Source organism: Pipistrellus kuhlii, unplaced genomic scaffold (genome assembly GCF_014108245.1).
Source record: "Pipistrellus kuhlii isolate mPipKuh1 unplaced genomic scaffold, mPipKuh1.p scaffold_m20_p_14, whole genome shotgun sequence".
NCBI lineage: Eukaryota > Metazoa > Chordata > Mammalia > Chiroptera > Vespertilionidae > Pipistrellus > Pipistrellus kuhlii.
In genome coordinates this window covers 15265862-15283355 of record NW_023425449.1, presented here as the reverse complement: position 1 = coordinate 15283355, position 17494 = coordinate 15265862, and the positions used below count along the sequence as shown (strand labels likewise).

The following is a 17494-nucleotide window of genomic DNA, read 5'->3' as shown; positions in this document are numbered from 1 at the left end:
TTAGGAAAAAATCAAGTGCCAAATACAAGAACAATTTTAAAAATAGGTTTATATTTCTTAATAATTACTCAAAATTCTAATTTATTTATATCTGATTAGAATCATGGTATTGTCACACAGAAAAAAACAATATACTTAGATATCTAAAATAAATATGCTTCTGTTTGACATTAAGAATTCTAAATTTTGAATTATCTTAGAGTTTTCTTACATTTAATTCAGTCATTTAATAAAATCAGGCTATACATTTAAAAAATAAATGAATAAAAATTTTATATTTTATTAAAAGGCTTATGAGAACAATTCTCTTTAAGTCTTAAAAAAATCTTTTCTGAAGATTTAAAAATCTTTTCCGAAGAATTCCATTTGAATTCCTAAAAGGTAGGAAAGAAAGAGAAATCTTAAAGAGCAAGAAGACCAAGTCTTAGAATCTGTATTTGTATATGACAAGTTTCTTCTTGTCATCCAAATCTCTGCTCAAATGTGTCTATAAGGGAGAAAACATATCTTTTTTCCTCTATCCTCCTAAGTTCTTGGCTCAGGTCCCTGCAGCAAAAGACAGATTAACAAGAGAAAAACATCTAAATGTATTTAACGTAAGTTTTATGGGACATGGGGAGGAAGTGAGGATCTGAAGATATTGTTATCCCTGAGTGTTTCTATGCTAGGTTTCATGACATGGGTGGGTAACGGGAAAATGTGATGGGTACGAGTTCAGTGTAATAAACTGGGAGAGCCAGCCAGATCCATTCCAGTTCTCCTTTGTGTCGCTTTGTCTTCAGAGACAAGGATGGTCTTTTCCTCTGGGTACTGGGAAGGCACCTCACACATGAAGGGTTATAATCTGTTTCGGGGGGAAAGTAGAAAGTCCTTCCAGCACAGACTGTTCCTCAAATTCCTTCATCTTAAACTATTTAAGGTTTGGGATAGCATTTCTTGAACTCCATCTTACCCTCAACAGATGCTTTTTCTGGCTGCCCTATTTAATGTTATCTGGCACCCTATACTAAGGTAGTCTGTCTCACAATACCTATTTTATTTCCTTCATCAGTGAATCATAGTCTGAAATTAATACATTTATGTGTTAATTTCATGTCTGCTTCTCCCATCCCAATGTAATGTCCACTATAGTTTGACAAATTTCTTCAACACTGAATCCTTTGTCCAGAAAGTGCCTGACACTTGGTTAGATATTAATTGGATAATTAATATGTAAAACATATCAATTGGGTAAATAATGCAATATTAATTAGAAAATTAATAGGGATATTGAAATTATTTGAGTACCATCTAAAAAGTAATCACAACTCAACTATCAAAAATAAGAACCTATTGTACATAAATTACAGTACCTCCCAATAAATCTTATTTCTATATACCAATTTTAGACTACATTAAGAGAACCAACCCCATTGATGATTTGTTTTGATTTACTCAGACTAAGGCTTTCTTTGTTCTGTGACTCAGTAGAAGGGAACTGGCTGAGATCTGAGAGCTTGGAAAAGGAATCAATCCATTTCCCTGACCTTTTAGTATTAAGGAGTGTTTGTAAAACATGTGAATCGATGGCCTATGCACACTTATGAGTATAGTAGAGAAGGAATTGCCACCACTCATTTTACCAAAATCGCATTTAACACAGGCAGTGTTTGAATATCACTGGGTATCAGGATTTTTCTTTCCCAATGGTTAACATGTGAAATAAACAAATTAGAAATAAAGAGAGAACCAATAAACAATAAAATATACTTAAAACAATTTCTTCTTTCTGTTTTGCAAGATTTTGTTGTAAACAAATATTTTTTTTTACCCAAAAACTTTCACATTTCCCTTTCATAACTAATATATGCATGTTGTTCTTTTTATGTTCTGAAGGACGTTTGACACCACAATTTTTAAATGCCTGCTATCAGATCAGCATTTTGAGTGCACGTTAATTGCAAAATACATATTTCTCAACTGGTTAATCATATGAGAAATAAATGGCCATGAGAATAAAGAAGAAACCTTTTTTATGTTGACCCATGTGTGTGTTCACTCTCCACCACATAGTGTTTCCTTTACCTGCCAGTCCACAGCATCCACCAGAGACAGGACTCTGGAACCTGCTTCCGAGGTTTCTGAGAGTTTAGTTTTATATATCGAACGTGGAAGTCCATGAAGGTCCAGCTCACCAAACACCCCTGCAGGAGAAAAGTACACTGCTGCTTACTCACCACACAGTACTGAGCTAGGTGCTGAAATAAAATCAAACTGTCCTTGATGTATTCTAATCAGTGATTGAACATTTTAGAATCAATGAAACCAATCGGGGTCATCTGCTCAGGGCTTTGACACTTTGATTCACTTCTAGGAAGAGAAGTGAATGGACATTAAGGCCAGTCCACAAGACTATATGAATGAAGATGCTTAGTTCAGCAATATTTGAAAATGTGAGGAAACTAGAATTCATTAAATTGTATTTCAATAGAAGGATGGGATAAACTGTAATATCCCATCCAGGATAATTCCATCGTGAAATATGCTATAAAAGGAAAGGGTGTTACCTGCAAGTATTGATCTGGAAAGACATACATAATATTTAGGGAAAAAAGCACTAAAATAGGAAAAGAATTATTGCTCAGAGAAAAGCAAGATTCTGAAGAAAGCCAAATTGAAGATGTCTAATGTGCATATGGGGAGATTTGTTAATGTTAGTTTTATAATGAATTATATTTTGATTTAAAATATACACATCTATATCTAATTTAATGTAACATGGCTTAATTTTAAAAATTTTCTGCCACTTTTATAATCCTTTACTATAAATAAATATTTGTAAAAGCTTCTGAACCATAAAATAAAAAAACTAAAAATAATATTTTAAAGTACATTCTTAAAACTGATATGCATGATACCTTTAGTGTCTGGAAACACATACCTAGGACCTTTGATCCTTGATTTGGTCCTTCTGGAAAAGCCCACTCTGGAGTAGAATGATTTCCTCTAAGAACAATCTGTAATTCTCCTTTAAAAGGGTTATCTTCCCAGCCACCAATTAATCTACCTCCCTGCAGTGAAGCAGAAAATTGTCAATACTTAAGAGCAGAAAAATTTCCCCCATAAAAAAGGAATTGGGAAGGCTAGAAGCCTTGTCTAGTGAAAATGAATAAATTCTGTTATACAATGAACAGTATTATAACTGGAAGTGACCTCAGCTTAATCTACTCACTCTGGAATAGGCAATTTAATTTTCCAAGGTCAAGTTCAATATCTATTTACTTTAAGAACTGAACCTAAAACTGGGACCTTTTAAGACCTAAACTAGTGCTGTTTGAACAGATCACACTGGGTTATAAAATAATATGGCCTATATATAATACATTCATCTACTTATAACCAAGCTGTGCCATTTATGAGCCAAGATTGTTAGAAATAAAAGCTATTACTAAATGCTTGCTGATTCTAGGTCAGGCATACTGTGTAAGGCTTTACCTATATTGTACCACTTAACCTTTACACTAAACCTATGAATTGGTATTATTCACATTTTATAGGTAAGAAAACTGACACTAAAACTAGTCGAATACCTTTCCCAAGGTTACCCAACTATTAAACAGTGAGGCAAGGATTCAATCGTAGCTTTAATTTGCCTCAAAGCTCACACATGTAACTAAAATATCACACCTTTAAAATATTAAAAGCTTAGTTTTACCAAAAACAAGCTACTATACACTTCTATTTTTTTAACTAGAGGCCTGGTACATGAAATTCATGCAAGGGGCTCAGCCCTTGCTGGCAGTTGCCTCAGACCTCACAGCCCTTGCTTTATCCAGAAGGTGGTTTGGCTGTCCAGTCTATTTAGCATATTATGCTTTTATTATTATAGATGGTGTTAATAGCTTTTTGATTAGGCCATTGTTTTAAATGAAGAATAATAATAAAAAAGACTGCCTGGCTGGTGTGGCTCAGTGGTTGAGCATAGGCCAATGATCCAGGAGGCCACAGTTTGATTCCTGGTCAGGACACACGCTCAGGTTGTGCGCTTGATCCCAAGAGTGGTGCATGCAGGAGGCAGCTGATCAATGATACTTTCTCATCATTGATGTTTCTATCTCTCTCTCCCTCTCCCTTCTTCTCTGAAATCAATAAAAATATATAATAATAATGATGATAAGACTGACAGAACAATTAGACTGATTCCAGGGGTGGGGAACCTTTTTTCTGCCAAGGGCCACCTGGATATTTATAACATCTTTTGTGGGCCATATAAAATTATTAACTTAAAAAGTAGCCTATTATATTTGGTCAAATATTTAATTAACTCTTCCCTAATGCCTTGGCAGGACCAGATCAAATAATTCATGGGCCTTATATGGGCTGGGGCCAGACATTCCCACCCCTGGGTTAAATGGTTACATGATCAAGACTATCTGAGGTTTCTGAGAATGAAGTGATTGTTCTAAACTACTGAAATATTTTTATTAATCTGATTCTGCTTTCATAATTCCACTTACATTCAATCATTTTAGGAAATACTGTTTGTTTTCTTTATTTTTACAAACTGTATCTTTATTGTTGAAAGTATTACAGATTTCCCTATTTTCCCCATTAACCTGCTCTACCTTGCACCTCACCCCCTCAGTCCTTCACTGCCCTTTTGTCTGTGTCGATAGGTTATGCATTCATGCATATAAATTCTTTGAAAAGGCTTAAAACATTTTTAAAAATATATTTTATTGATTTTTTTACAGAGAGGAAGAGAGAGGGATAGAGAGTTAGAAACATCAATGAGAGAGAATCATCGATCAGCTGCCTCTTGCACACCCCCTACTGGAGATATGCCTGCAACCAAGGTACATGCCCTTGACCGGAATCGAACCCGGGACCCTTCAGTCCCCAAGCCAACGCTCTATCCATTGAGCCAAACCGGTCTTGGCAAGGCTTAAAATCTTTTAATTTTGCAGAGGACGCCTGGGCATTCTCTGTTGGCTGGATCAAGCTGTGAGTTTAACTGTACCTTATAATAACACAACTATCCTTTGTAGGACTGGAAATGAGCAAGCCTTACACTAAAAGTAGCATGATAATCACTCCGTAAGGAATGCTTAGTCCACAATATAAACAAGAGCAGGAATGTGCTAGACTTCAAGGGCAAGAGCCAGCTGTTTATCTTTTATTTTATCAACTCCTTATGCTTTCTTATACTTTTTCAGTAAACCTCCAACATTTTAGAATTTGGTTAATAAGTTATAAGACCTTCACTCTTACCTGCAGTGATATATAAGTAGCATTCAGAACGACTTTTCTGTAAAAAGACTCTGCAGCTTCCACATTATGTTTATCTTCCAGTTCCAGAACCCCCCAAATAATGAGCCTTTCCAGTGGTGGAATATCCGTGTCTGCTACAACCCATGTTCCTATCAATATAAAAAAAAAGACTTTAATATAAGAAATATAACCCGAAGGTAATAGCCGATAGATAAACCATTGGCAACCTTCTCAGTGAGTCTTGGTTTTGAAGTGTCCAACCCTTTCCCCGCACAATGACTGATTCTTGTCTCCCCTGAAAAAATCTATATTCTTAATACTCAGGTTTAAGTTCACATGAAACCCAGAAGGCATCTGTTATCCAGGACAAGAAACCAGAATCCATCTCCACATTTGCTATTTCCTGAGGTGTGCTTTATATACAGGAGGAATGGTAACTATTGTGTGGCATCTATCCCAAAGTCGCATAAACGCAAGTATTTTACTTCCTTCTGTATTTACCTTCAGGGATAATCACATTTGCTCCTGGGTGAGGTATGGTATAATTATTTTCCCGAGATGATTGCCAGAAAGAATCGTTTGACCATAAGCTGAAAACAAAAGAAAAATAGTCCAGTCAACCAAAGGACTTATGTGCATACATATGAGCCTACCCAGTGGTGGAGGACAATAGGGGGTTGGGAGCACGAGTTGGGGAGGGGGATTGGAATGGGGGGTTGAGGACAAATATGTGATATCTTAATCAATAAAGAAATTTAAAAAAATAGTCCATTATATCTCTGCATCTAATGACCATCTCCTGAGGGTGTAGCAATATACTAGATGATTTGAAGATGCTAGAATTAAATAGTTTAGAATTAATTAGTTCACTTAGTAGACCAGCTAATATGTGAAATTAGTAACATACTCAATACACATAACTACCTATTTAGTTTTTTTTTTTTTCATTGAAGAAAACTTCCTTTCCATCACAATCAGAACCACTTTTTCACCCACTAACTCCTTATTGTGATACACTAATTTTGCTGCTCAGGATGTGTCACCAAAGAGTTCTATGATCTCAGGTAATTCACTTAAGGCCATTGGACTTCACTATATAATAAGGGAATTGGTCTAGGAATTCAGATCTAACATTATGCCAGCCTGATATTACCACATAATTTCTGTAAGATTTTTTCCATTTCCCAATCAGGGTCATTGTAAGGCTCAAGTGAAGTAATGAGTGTGGGAGTGCTTTGTGACCCACGAGGCACTGTGCAGGGGGGGACCCAGGAGTGACATATGAAAAGGTTTGTGTCAAGTGTAACTGAAGGTAGTAACAAACAGAAGGCCTATGTACTTATATGTGGCTGGTCGCTTCCTGGGAATTGGGTTTCTTGATGGTGGATGCACAGGAAAGCAATCCTGGAGAATGCAGCAGTAAGCTTGGAAGTTAATAATAACATCTTTCACATCAGGATCAAGGTTCCCAGACATGGGCTGGCTTTGAGGAAGGTCATTTCTTCCTGACACTAAAAGCGAAGGAAAGCAGTTTAAATTAACATGATGACCAAAGTACTCAAATGTAAGCAAAATCACAGCTATTTGAAAATATTCTTTAGATGGTAACTTGATTCAAATGAATGGAATATATATGGAAAAATTCTGATAAAATCGTGTTTTATTGAGAAGCACCTAGTCCATATATCTTGGGAAAAAATGAATGTTTTACAACTTAAAAATTATTTTAAAATAGTTTTTAAATAATTAAATAATAAAAATGAAAACAAAATATATGATTGACAATTTCCATTGTAGTCATTACCTCTAATTTTGGGAAATAAATTTTGGTGCCACATTTAAATTAAAAATGTTTGTGTCATCTCCAAACATAAAATGGAAAATTTTCACTCAATTCAAGGCTTTCCCAGAACAAATTTTACCTCTAGTCCTTTCATTCAACAAACATTTTTTGAAACCTGCTATATAACTGTGTAACACATTTGCTCATTAAGCAATTTTTCTCCTCTTTTAGACAAAACATTAGATAAAATAACCACTTCTGGCTAATAAATACATACCCAAGTAATACAGGGTACTAGTGTTTGCTTCAAGGTGCCAGTCTCCATTCTTGCTGGTATTCCAGCTCAAGGGATTTGAGGAGCCATTCCTCATATCAATAACATTAAACATATCAGGATTTTGAGTGAAGTTATGAGAGATGATGACATAGTCTTCTTCCTAGAAAAATTTGCAAAAAAAGTGACTTGTTTTGTATGTTAATTCCCTGACTAATATACATTAATTAAGATGACATAATTAACCCATATATTAGGGCAAGTTTTGGTTTTAGTTTCTTTTTCATCTTGTATTTATATTTTGTTTATAATGGTAACGCTATCACTAAAGTAATAAAAGTCTCTCTCTTCCTCTCTCTCTCGATAGATAGATAGATACACTCACTTATATAAATCTCAACACCATATATATATATATATACATATATACATATATATATGTATATATATACATATATATATGTATTTAGAAACACATATTACTTCTATAATGTTTGTAAATATTTAAAACAATGTAACAATGCTAGGGTTTGGCTGCACATATGTAGTATAAGACTATGAATGAAGAAGATGAAGATACCCAGTTCAGGATAACGGTTACCATTAGAGGTGGAGAGTAAGGAGGGAGACCAGGGTAAGCCATAAGCCATACAGGGAACTTCCACTTTATCTAAAATGTTTATTTCTTTTAAAAGTTAAACGTAAAAAATTCAGGGTAAATTCAATTCAGATAGAGGTGGGTGATGGGCACAACAGGACGTTTATTGATTATTTTTTAGAATTTTCTGTGTTTGATATATTTCATAATTGTATTATTAGTAAAACCCTTAACCAGTATCTGAAACATCATAAGCACTCAATAAGTGTTAGTTATTTTCGTGGTAATAGTAACAGGGCACAAGTACAGCACCTGGGAAATATGGCAAGAAGATTGCTTACTTCTGATTCTTAAATAAGAATCTTTTTTTTTTTTTTTTACTTGTCTTAGATTTAGGGTGGGTCATGGAGAGGGTACAGGACTTTAATGCTCTTGTCTCACATGTTTGTCCAACATGTGAGACAAGAGCATTCTGATCCAAACAATCGGAGCAAGAATGAGAATGTACCTGTGTCTGAGTAACTTTCAATCTTAATTATTAGAAGATGGATGTTATAGCTCTTTGTTTACCTTAAATCCATAGAATGTTGATGTGTATGATATGTTGGTTACGTGATCTACACCTTTAAAGTACCAGTTAATGTGCTTTGCATTTGGAATCAGAGCCATCCATCCAGACATGTGAGTCAGTCGTTTCTTCCGAAAAGGAATAATACTTGTGCCTGTAGGGGAACATAAAACAAACAAATAATAGTAATCTCTACCTCTAGAAAAATCCCTCCTTTTATGAATAAATGCATCTTGACCTCTCAGCAAGAAAATTAAATATAAGCAATTCCAAATCCTTCAGGGGGAGATGCAGATATTGGCGCCACAGTGAAAGATCTGAGAGATGCAAACCCTAGGTTTCCTACCATATTCCCAGTTAACTTGCTTGTTTGGCTGGGGCAAATGCCAGATGGATCATTAATAAAGGACAGTAATTAATGCAATTTAGTCACGGTAATGATGTCAAGCACATCCAGTGTTTCAAGTACAGCATCTTTCCTGAAACAAATCAGTAGATCAACAGTCTCTGCCATCTGGTGTTCAAGCTCCTCACCAAGCAAATACTGCCCATCTTATTTCAATCAGGAAAGATAATAAGAAGCATTTGCCTTCAGTGGCAGGAACAATGGCATATTTATTTATATACTGCTTTGCTCTAAGGCACATGTGTCAAACACAAGGCCCGAGGACCAAATCCGTCCCGCCAGGCCTTGCAATGTGGCCCGCACCACGCTGTCATCACTGCACTCCGCTGCGTTTCCATCACAATGACAGTTTATGACTGTTCAGTAAACCATTCGGCCCGCGATTTAGGCTGGATTTTAGATTTTGGCCCCTTCTCTGATTGAGTTCGACACCCCTACTAAGGGCTATATCAGCTTTTCCTGCTTTGCGTCATAAGGCTGGCCTGAGGTTCCTTCATCAGCAGAAGATCATACTGGTTCATGCATTTATTTGATACTTTTCACATGCCCATTTTGAGTGTATTTGTTTCCTGTGTATCTTCTGACATACAAATATGCTTTTCCCAGTGTTCTAAACAGCGAGAGACAACTGAAGAAGATGATGGTGAAAACTGAGAAAAATCTTTCAATTAGTGGTTTAAGTTAACCTTTTCAAAACATTTTACTTCCATTGATTTTTTTTTCAGAGAGGAAGGGAGGAGTGAAACATCTATCAGCTGTCTCCTGCATGCCTCCTACTGGGGATGGAGCACACAACCTGAGCATGAGTCCTGACTGGGAATTGGACCAGCAAGCTTCCTGTGCATGGGATGATACCTAACCAACTGAACCACACAGGCCAGGGTGGTTTGAACTTTTCTATTCCACTTACCAAAAGAGTCTGAGAGAACCACATCCTTTTCAAGCAGAGATACGGGAGAAGGCTTGTTGAAAGCTAAGCGGTGGAAGCTGACTGAGGCATCACAGACAGACCCAGGGAACCCTACGCTCCACTCGGCTTCCTGAGTGCAGTGCGAAGGGTCCAGCAATGGGCTGTGTGGAATGACAGTGTGTCCTTTGTGACCTAGGAAATGAACACAATCAGCATGTTTCCTACTTCATGTTATAAAACAGAAAAACATAAAGGTACTGTGATCCATTGTACTGCTAATATAGTATAAAGGTCTTATCAATTTTTTTTTTTTGACATGGGACAAAGAGGCTTTGCAGTGGACACTACTCAGGTAGCTAATTATGAATGTGGGATCTGAGGCACCCATGAGAGCCAAAGTAGGGGACAGGGAGTGGGATAAGTAACTTGGCCAAGATTCAAATCCAGCGGTCTGCCTTAGAGCCTGTATGCTTAACCAATGGACTGCTAACTAACATTAAAAAAAATCTAAGCTGAATTAAATAAACTAATAAAGGTTACACAGAGCTTTATATTAGAAACATCCAAGTGTTCTCTGTCTTAAAGCCACCATTAGAACAGGAGACAGAAGTCAAATAAATATAGTTGAGAACTCAGTCTGTTTAAATATTAAGATGAATCTCCTTCCATCTTTCAAAGTCTTTTAAAAGTAAATTATTAATATCTGTAGTTTTACTTGTCAATTTTCTCTTTCTTCTAAAGTATTAGGCAGAATCTCTCTCTCTCACACACACCCTTGCTATCTTATTTAGACATAGCTTTCGTATTAAAACTTTATAAAGACTAAATTCTAGAAACTAATAATTTTTAGAATGTGACATACACTGAACTTGAAATTGTAAAAAATGTTCTTAGTTAATATATTTCTTGAACTCATTCCAAATTAATAATTTAAACTGGAAAGAAAAAGATTAATATCAGGCCTGTAACTTACTTTGACCAGGATATGTCCAGTCTGTCTTACATTACTTATATAAATAAACCTGGAACTTACGTATTTATGGGCCATGAGGGACTGGAGAATTTGGGAAGTCATATAAGGAGTTCCTTATCTGTGTAATTAACTCAGTACAAAGTGGAAGCATTATAAAATGGAAATGTGGCTTCCTTTTATAACCAATGTTTCCATGAATATTGTCCAAAATTTTCTGCTAGTTCAAAACCAAGGTGCAAATGTAGAGGGAGAAAATATAATATTTAGAGGCTACATCTGATAGTTTGGGACTCTTCCAGAATGGAATGTCTCATCTATGCCCTATATCCTTAAGTCAGTTTGGTTCTGGGTAAAATCTGTGATTCAGCTGAGTCTGCTTTGACAATTCAACCCCGGGTTAACACAAACATTTTTTCCAGTTTATCAAATTACAACATTACCTGTGAGTGAGCCATCGACATCAATCAGTACCACTTCATGTTCCCATCGAAAGCCAGCCTTGTTTGGTGTGTGAAAATACTGGATGTCAGCAAACTTTGCACTCCAACCTCCACATCTCTCATTACAAACACCAGTGATGGATGTCACCCCCAAAGCTACACAGTTGCGACGGTCAAAGTTCATGAATTGTACGGAAGACACAGTCAAGCCTTCACTAAATGGGAGAACCAGGCCTCTCATCGTACAAAATGCAGACCCCATTCCCAATTCATCAAGATGACCAACTATTTTGGCATTTTTAATCACCGCTCCGTTGGTTTCACCCCATCCTCCAATATAAGCAGCCAGGATCCTCTTGGTCTCAATTCCAGCCTCATAATTATTTACCATCACGAAGTTATGGAACTGAAGGGCACCTCCGTTGACCCATTCAGCTCCTTTTTGACAATTCCAAGTAGTAAGGGAATCAAATATTGCAGGCACTGGCACTGTGGAAGTACAAGATCCTGTTTGCATGGGGAAATATTCTTCAAATATCCATATCCCAAACCAACCTTGAGAATGAACAGAATTATTGAAGAATTCGCCAAGAGGAATTCTCTTTTGGCAGATGTTTCGGTCATAGGATGGCCCATCAGGGTGGTCATTCATTCGGTACCAGAAGCCAAAGTGAGTGCCCCCAGCAGCGGCATTGTGCCGAATGGTGTTGTTTGGGTTGGTTACCCAAAATGCAGCTGGAGTCACATCATCATTCAGAAGACTAGTACTTTGCTGTACAAATACCGCCAAGTTGTACTGCAGGATATTGCCATGTTCAATACCGTCTTCTATAAAAAATGCTCCTCCTTTGATATCATAGATGATATTCCGCTCAACCAGAAGGTGATGAGTGTTATGGATAGTGACAGCTCTGTTATAGGTCTGGTGAATTGCACAGCCTCTGACATAAGATTTAAACTGCAAGTCTCCCAGCAGGTGCCAATGTATTGGATATCTCCCCAACCGAAAAGCCTGGCCAGCATGGAACACCTGTCAAACCCAGAAATCATGAGTAGTTAGTGGTCTACATAAGCACAGAGCATACCTAGCTCATACTTTCTTGTTTAAAAACAATTTCCAAGTTTATATTAATTATTATCATATCTCCCATGTTATTCATGTTTGCCATTAGAAAATATTTAGCCCCAACCCACCTTGTTTTCTTCATTATATAACAGCTCATACTGGATACCGATGAATTAATGAATGAACAAAAGCCGTCTTCAACTGTTCTGCTTTTCACCCCAGGCTATTATAAAACTTTTGTGTTTAGCAAAAATAAGACTTTTTAAAAGACTTCTTTTCTACTTCCTACTTCTTGAATGTTGACCATGTGCCTGATATTATACGACGTGTCTTATGTGCAGGAGCACTGTCTTTATCACAATCCTATGAAGTAGCCACTTATCACTAACTTCATTTTACAGTCAAAGAAATTGAAATTTAGAAAGGCTGAGTATCTTGTTCAAGGCTTCCTCTGCTTGATTATAACTAGCATCTGGCAAACAGTGTGACCTTAGTACACATTTGTTGTATGGATAACCTCGGGCAAACATTGTGATTTAATAGCAATGCCTCTTACCTCTACGTATTCTATTCTTCCAGTTACCATGTTAGCACTAGGTACAGGAGTATGAAACATAATGCAGCCTCCAAATTGATCACTTCCTATTTCTTCTCCAAACTTTCCTTGGAGACATGTCTGTGTAGCAAATTCACCTAAAAAAAAAAAAAAAAAAAAAAAAAAGCTTGTCAAAATCCTAAAATTCTATAAAGAATTTTTTTCTCACTCTGGCCCATTTGCTCAGTGGTTAGACCATCAGCTCCTGCACCAAAGAGAGCAGGCAGGGCACATACCTCAGTTTGCAGGCTCGATTCCCAGCCCTGGTCTCTCTCATAAAAAAATCAATGGAAAGAAATATCCTCAGATGAGAATTAAAAATAAATAAATAAATAAAATACTTGTTCCTCATACCTAATTATTTATTTTTATTCACATATAATTTTAATCTCATTTTGGAACATAATTATTTGCATTTACATCATATCCACCTCTAGATAGTAAGAAATGTAAGTACCATATACCTTGTCTCATTTACTTTTGCATTCCTTAAAGTACATACTGTAAAGACAGGAAAAGACCCTTTCCCCCCCCTTTGCTAAGGCTTTCCCACAATTTGTGAGAAGCACCTGGTAATTAAACCCTTAGATTGTTAGCTCCTCTGATCATAGAGCCCCTCTATTCAAACTCAAAACAAGATAAGCTACCCTCAAGGCTATATTTTTTTGCATTTCCCCTCCTCCCTGATGTTTTCAGAACTCAGGAATAATTCATAGCAAGGAGTTTCTAGTTAGTAGAAAGTTTCCTTTCCTCCTCCCCTTCAAACAAACCTCTTTTGAACTCTTTATAACTTTTTTTCTAAGCATATTTTACAGACCTGGGAAAAATACTGATAAGACACCACCCTAAGACTGTCTCCTGGAAACCAAACAAACTATAATTTTTCAAGGCAACTCCCTGGTATCTGCTCAACTTCAGCTCCAAATACTCCTCCCTTCCTTGTCATCTAGCTACATCAGCCATTACTCTTTTTTTAATTTTAATTAAAAAAAATTTACTGTTGTCCATGAGTTATGCATACATGCATACAAGTTCTTTGGTTGATCTCTTCCCACCCACCTACCCACCCCTGCATTCTGAGATTCAACAGTCTATTCCAAGCTCCTATGTCTCTGGATTTATTTTGTTTATCAGTTTACTTCGTTCATTACATTCCACATATGAGTGAGATCATGTGACACTCATCTTTCTCTGACTGGCGTATTTCGCTTAACATAATACTCTCTAGGTCCCTCCATGCTGTCTCAAAGGGTAAGAGATCCTTCTTCTCCTTCTCCTTCTTCTTCTCGTTCTTTTTTACTGCTGCATAGTATTCCATGGTGAAGATGTACCACACTTTTTCTTATCTACTCATCTACTGTGGGCACTTGGACGGTTTTACTCTTTAAAAATGGAAGTAGCTTTTTGTTCCCTGCTCTGTATTGATTGATTTGTCCCCTGCCCTGTATACTTGGCCCTTTACCTTCATGGAAAGTAAAATAAACTTCCTCTCTGCATCTCTGCTTTTAGTTATGAATTTTTTCACAGCCTGCATCATTGGTCAAACCCTAACACTTACAATTGTGTTTTTCAAAGATACTAAATCAATATTTGAATGGTTGAACGAATACTGATAAAGGTATTTTATCTTATTTCTGAAGCTTCCTCCCCAAATTTGGGGATTAACATCATTAATACAAGTTTATAGCTGTATAGCACTAGATATGCATTATCTCAATTCTTATTACTGTAGTAAGCAGAACAGGAAGTATTCTTATTTTAAACACATTGAAACTAGGTTTACTGGACATTTGAGACTTGATACAGATGAACTGATACTGAGGGGAAAAAAGTAGAATGGAATAAGCACTGCCAAGAGAGTCACTTAATCGAGTCAGGAGGCTATTAAGGAAGCGGGGTATGTGGCCTCTGCACATCTTGTGCTTCAGTTCTCAGAGCTGCTATTAACTTGCTCACCCTGTTGCCAAACTCAGCTCAAGGCTGAGCCATGAACATCCTGGAACAACAACTGCTGCGTGGACACATGTGGACTTGACCTTCTCCTTGTGCTTTTTCTCTCCCAATCCCCTCCGTTTGCCTGGAATAATTGCCATAAGCAGAGGTCCCCCTGTTGACCCATATTGGACATACACAACATTAGTGAGAAGTAACTCTTTTTTTATTTTAAATCATGAGCTAGAGCATAACAGTCCAGTTCTCAATAGGAAGTGACTTTATCTCCTGGGACTATTTTTGCAATCTCCGAAAACATTTTAAATGGTCACACTTAAAATTTACTACAATTACCTGTGTCAAATCCATCAGGACATGCTGGAATTTTGTGATGCCACTCCACATTATCAGATCCTCTTATTAAAATATTTCTTGTAAGAATTCCAACTTCTGCCCTTGCTTCAAACAGAGTTCCATCAGGAAGGGGGACCGTGATTCCTAAGTGTGTGTAATTCAGCGGGTGAGTCAGCGTTATGTTTATGCCATCAGCAGACACAAATGCGATGGTCCTTTCTTCATTCTCTCTTTGACTGTGTCTGTTAAAAATGTTAACGAAAAATTTTCAAAATTAATATAAATCAACATAACATTGTTTTGGTGTGATTTATGCTATTTAGTACACTTTATCTGTGAATCGGAAAATATTTTTGTCATTCAGTATTCTGGAGAGAAATTTGAAGATGGTATTTCATTTTCTTAGGGCAGTTAAATAAATTTACAGCAATACATTTTACTGAAGCCAAGAGAAGCAAAATAATATGGCCACAAGCCTAACAAATGGTATTGGTGGGAGTAAGAGTCAATAGACTGACTTGAAGTAGTATTCTTAACTAGTTGCTTTATAAACTCTCAAATAGGATTTACCAATGAAATGGCAAACTAAAAATGCCACCTTAAATTTTAAACTGAGCCACAACCTTAGTGTAATTTAGCCGATTCTTATCAGAAATTACTATTTGTTCCCTGATAGCCAATTTTGCCATTACCCACAATTTGAACAATGAAGCAAAAATAAAGCTCCTCTTGGCTCCCGCCCCAGTCAGTATTCGGTATAACGTAGTTAGCAATATTTGTTTTCTTCCTTTTATGTCTTATTGGTTGAAATATAGAATTAAACAGAAATTGAGGGTCATAAACAGTTTCAGTTATAAAATGTCAGATACCTAAAAGGTCTTGTTAGTCATCACTCATTCTAAAATAATTTCTTTCCTTTTATTCAATCATCCATGAAAAGTTTGGTCCATGGAAACCACTGCTGAGACTAAAATTAACCAAGAGTTCACTGATTGCTTTCAACTCTAGTCTTTAGTGACCACAAACGATCATTTACATTTTTTCATGCATTAATGTATTTGGCTAAAGCTCTAAGTCAGAAGTTGTCAAATGACTTATAATAGCAGAATGCTTTTCTCAAACAAAATCTTACATGGGAGCCTAACTGTAGAAATCAACCAAAATATTTTATTAGTATAGCAGTCCTCAAATAACATCATTTCACTCAATGTCAGTTTGCCATATTGATAAGGTGTCATGGGACTTAACTCTTGTTTATATCAATTAGCCTATGGTAAAATTCGATTTCCTTGTACATTGTCTTCACTTAAAGCCACAAAACCTATCACCTACATCAAATAAGGATTCATTGTATATATTATTTTATAGGTACAAATGAATAATTTTTCTTTTTGTAAACTCAATCAATCAATCAATCAATCAATGAAAACAACACTGATGATCAATGCAATGTTGACATTTGGCAAATACATATTTGACTGTTCATGTTTCTTTATTAGAAGTTTCAAATTTAAATGAAATAGTAGTAGACCTTCTGAATCATCCCTCTTTTATGTAGTTAAAAAAAATCTGTTTACATATCTAAATTGTCAGGACCTGAGGACATCATACCTGTGTCCTGTGCTTGCAACCACAATCTTATCTCCTGGTTTCCATGTTACTGCTTCTTGTAAAACCAGAGACCTTTCCCCTGCCTGGGCAGTCTGAGCCAAACGGGTCCAGACCACAGGGACAGGAAGACCTGGAGCCAACATATAAACCAAGTATTTTTAATGATGTGTTTCTCGGTTATTGAGAGCTTTATGCATTTTAATCTTTTCCTGGATTGAATCGATTTGAGGAAGGTGTAGTTGTGTGTGTTTTTTTATACCTTTCTCACAAAAGAAATACCAGTATGTAGAATGCTTGCTTTATACAAGTAACAATCAGGTTTATTACACATGTATGAATTCATAATTTAAGAAATATCCTTCTGCACCAATCTATCCCATTTAGAAGCATCGCCTTTATATGAATGCAATCTAAATGTGATATGATACTATTGATTAACCAGGCAGAAGCCTGTTATCTTTGTCACTGTTGACAGAAATTGCCTAAATTGATAATCTAGGGACAAGTGAAATGTATGAATTTGTGAAAATTCAATAAGTATATATATATATATATATATATATATATATATATCCTAAATGTATAAAAGAGACAGATTATTGCAATATAAATACTTCAATTCAGAAATAATGCATCATGATTCCTTCAAATAGATTAACCTAATACCTCAAACATGATCACCATCATGGTTATTTGTTCATCATTTTCCAGAATATGGTGATGCAAAAGTACAA

At 36.2% G+C, this 17494-nt stretch overlaps 1 protein-coding gene across 7 annotated transcripts in view; it reads right to left on the bottom strand.

Moving 5' to 3' along the window:
- The window catches only part of PKHD1L1 (PKHD1 like 1), a 120368-nt gene that overhangs the window by 33361 nt on the left and 69513 nt on the right, over window positions 1-17494 (bottom strand). For all 7 annotated transcript variants that reach the window (XM_036436794.2, XM_045581380.1, XM_036436793.1 and 4 more), the window contains 12 exons: window positions 16761-16890; window positions 15150-15391; window positions 12825-12961; window positions 11203-12232; window positions 9790-9981; window positions 8476-8627; window positions 7311-7470; window positions 6590-6761; window positions 5752-5840; window positions 5251-5399; window positions 2921-3050; window positions 2065-2183 (listed from right to left, as the gene is read on the bottom strand). In XM_036436794.2, the coding sequence (XP_036292687.1) occupies window positions 2065-2183; window positions 2921-3050; window positions 5251-5399; window positions 5752-5840; window positions 6590-6761; window positions 7311-7470; window positions 8476-8627; window positions 9790-9981; window positions 11203-12232; window positions 12825-12961; window positions 15150-15391; window positions 16761-16890 (2702 nt within the window). The remainder of the gene's footprint in view (window positions 1-2064; window positions 2184-2920; window positions 3051-5250; window positions 5400-5751; window positions 5841-6589; window positions 6762-7310; window positions 7471-8475; window positions 8628-9789; window positions 9982-11202; window positions 12233-12824; window positions 12962-15149; window positions 15392-16760; window positions 16891-17494) is intronic.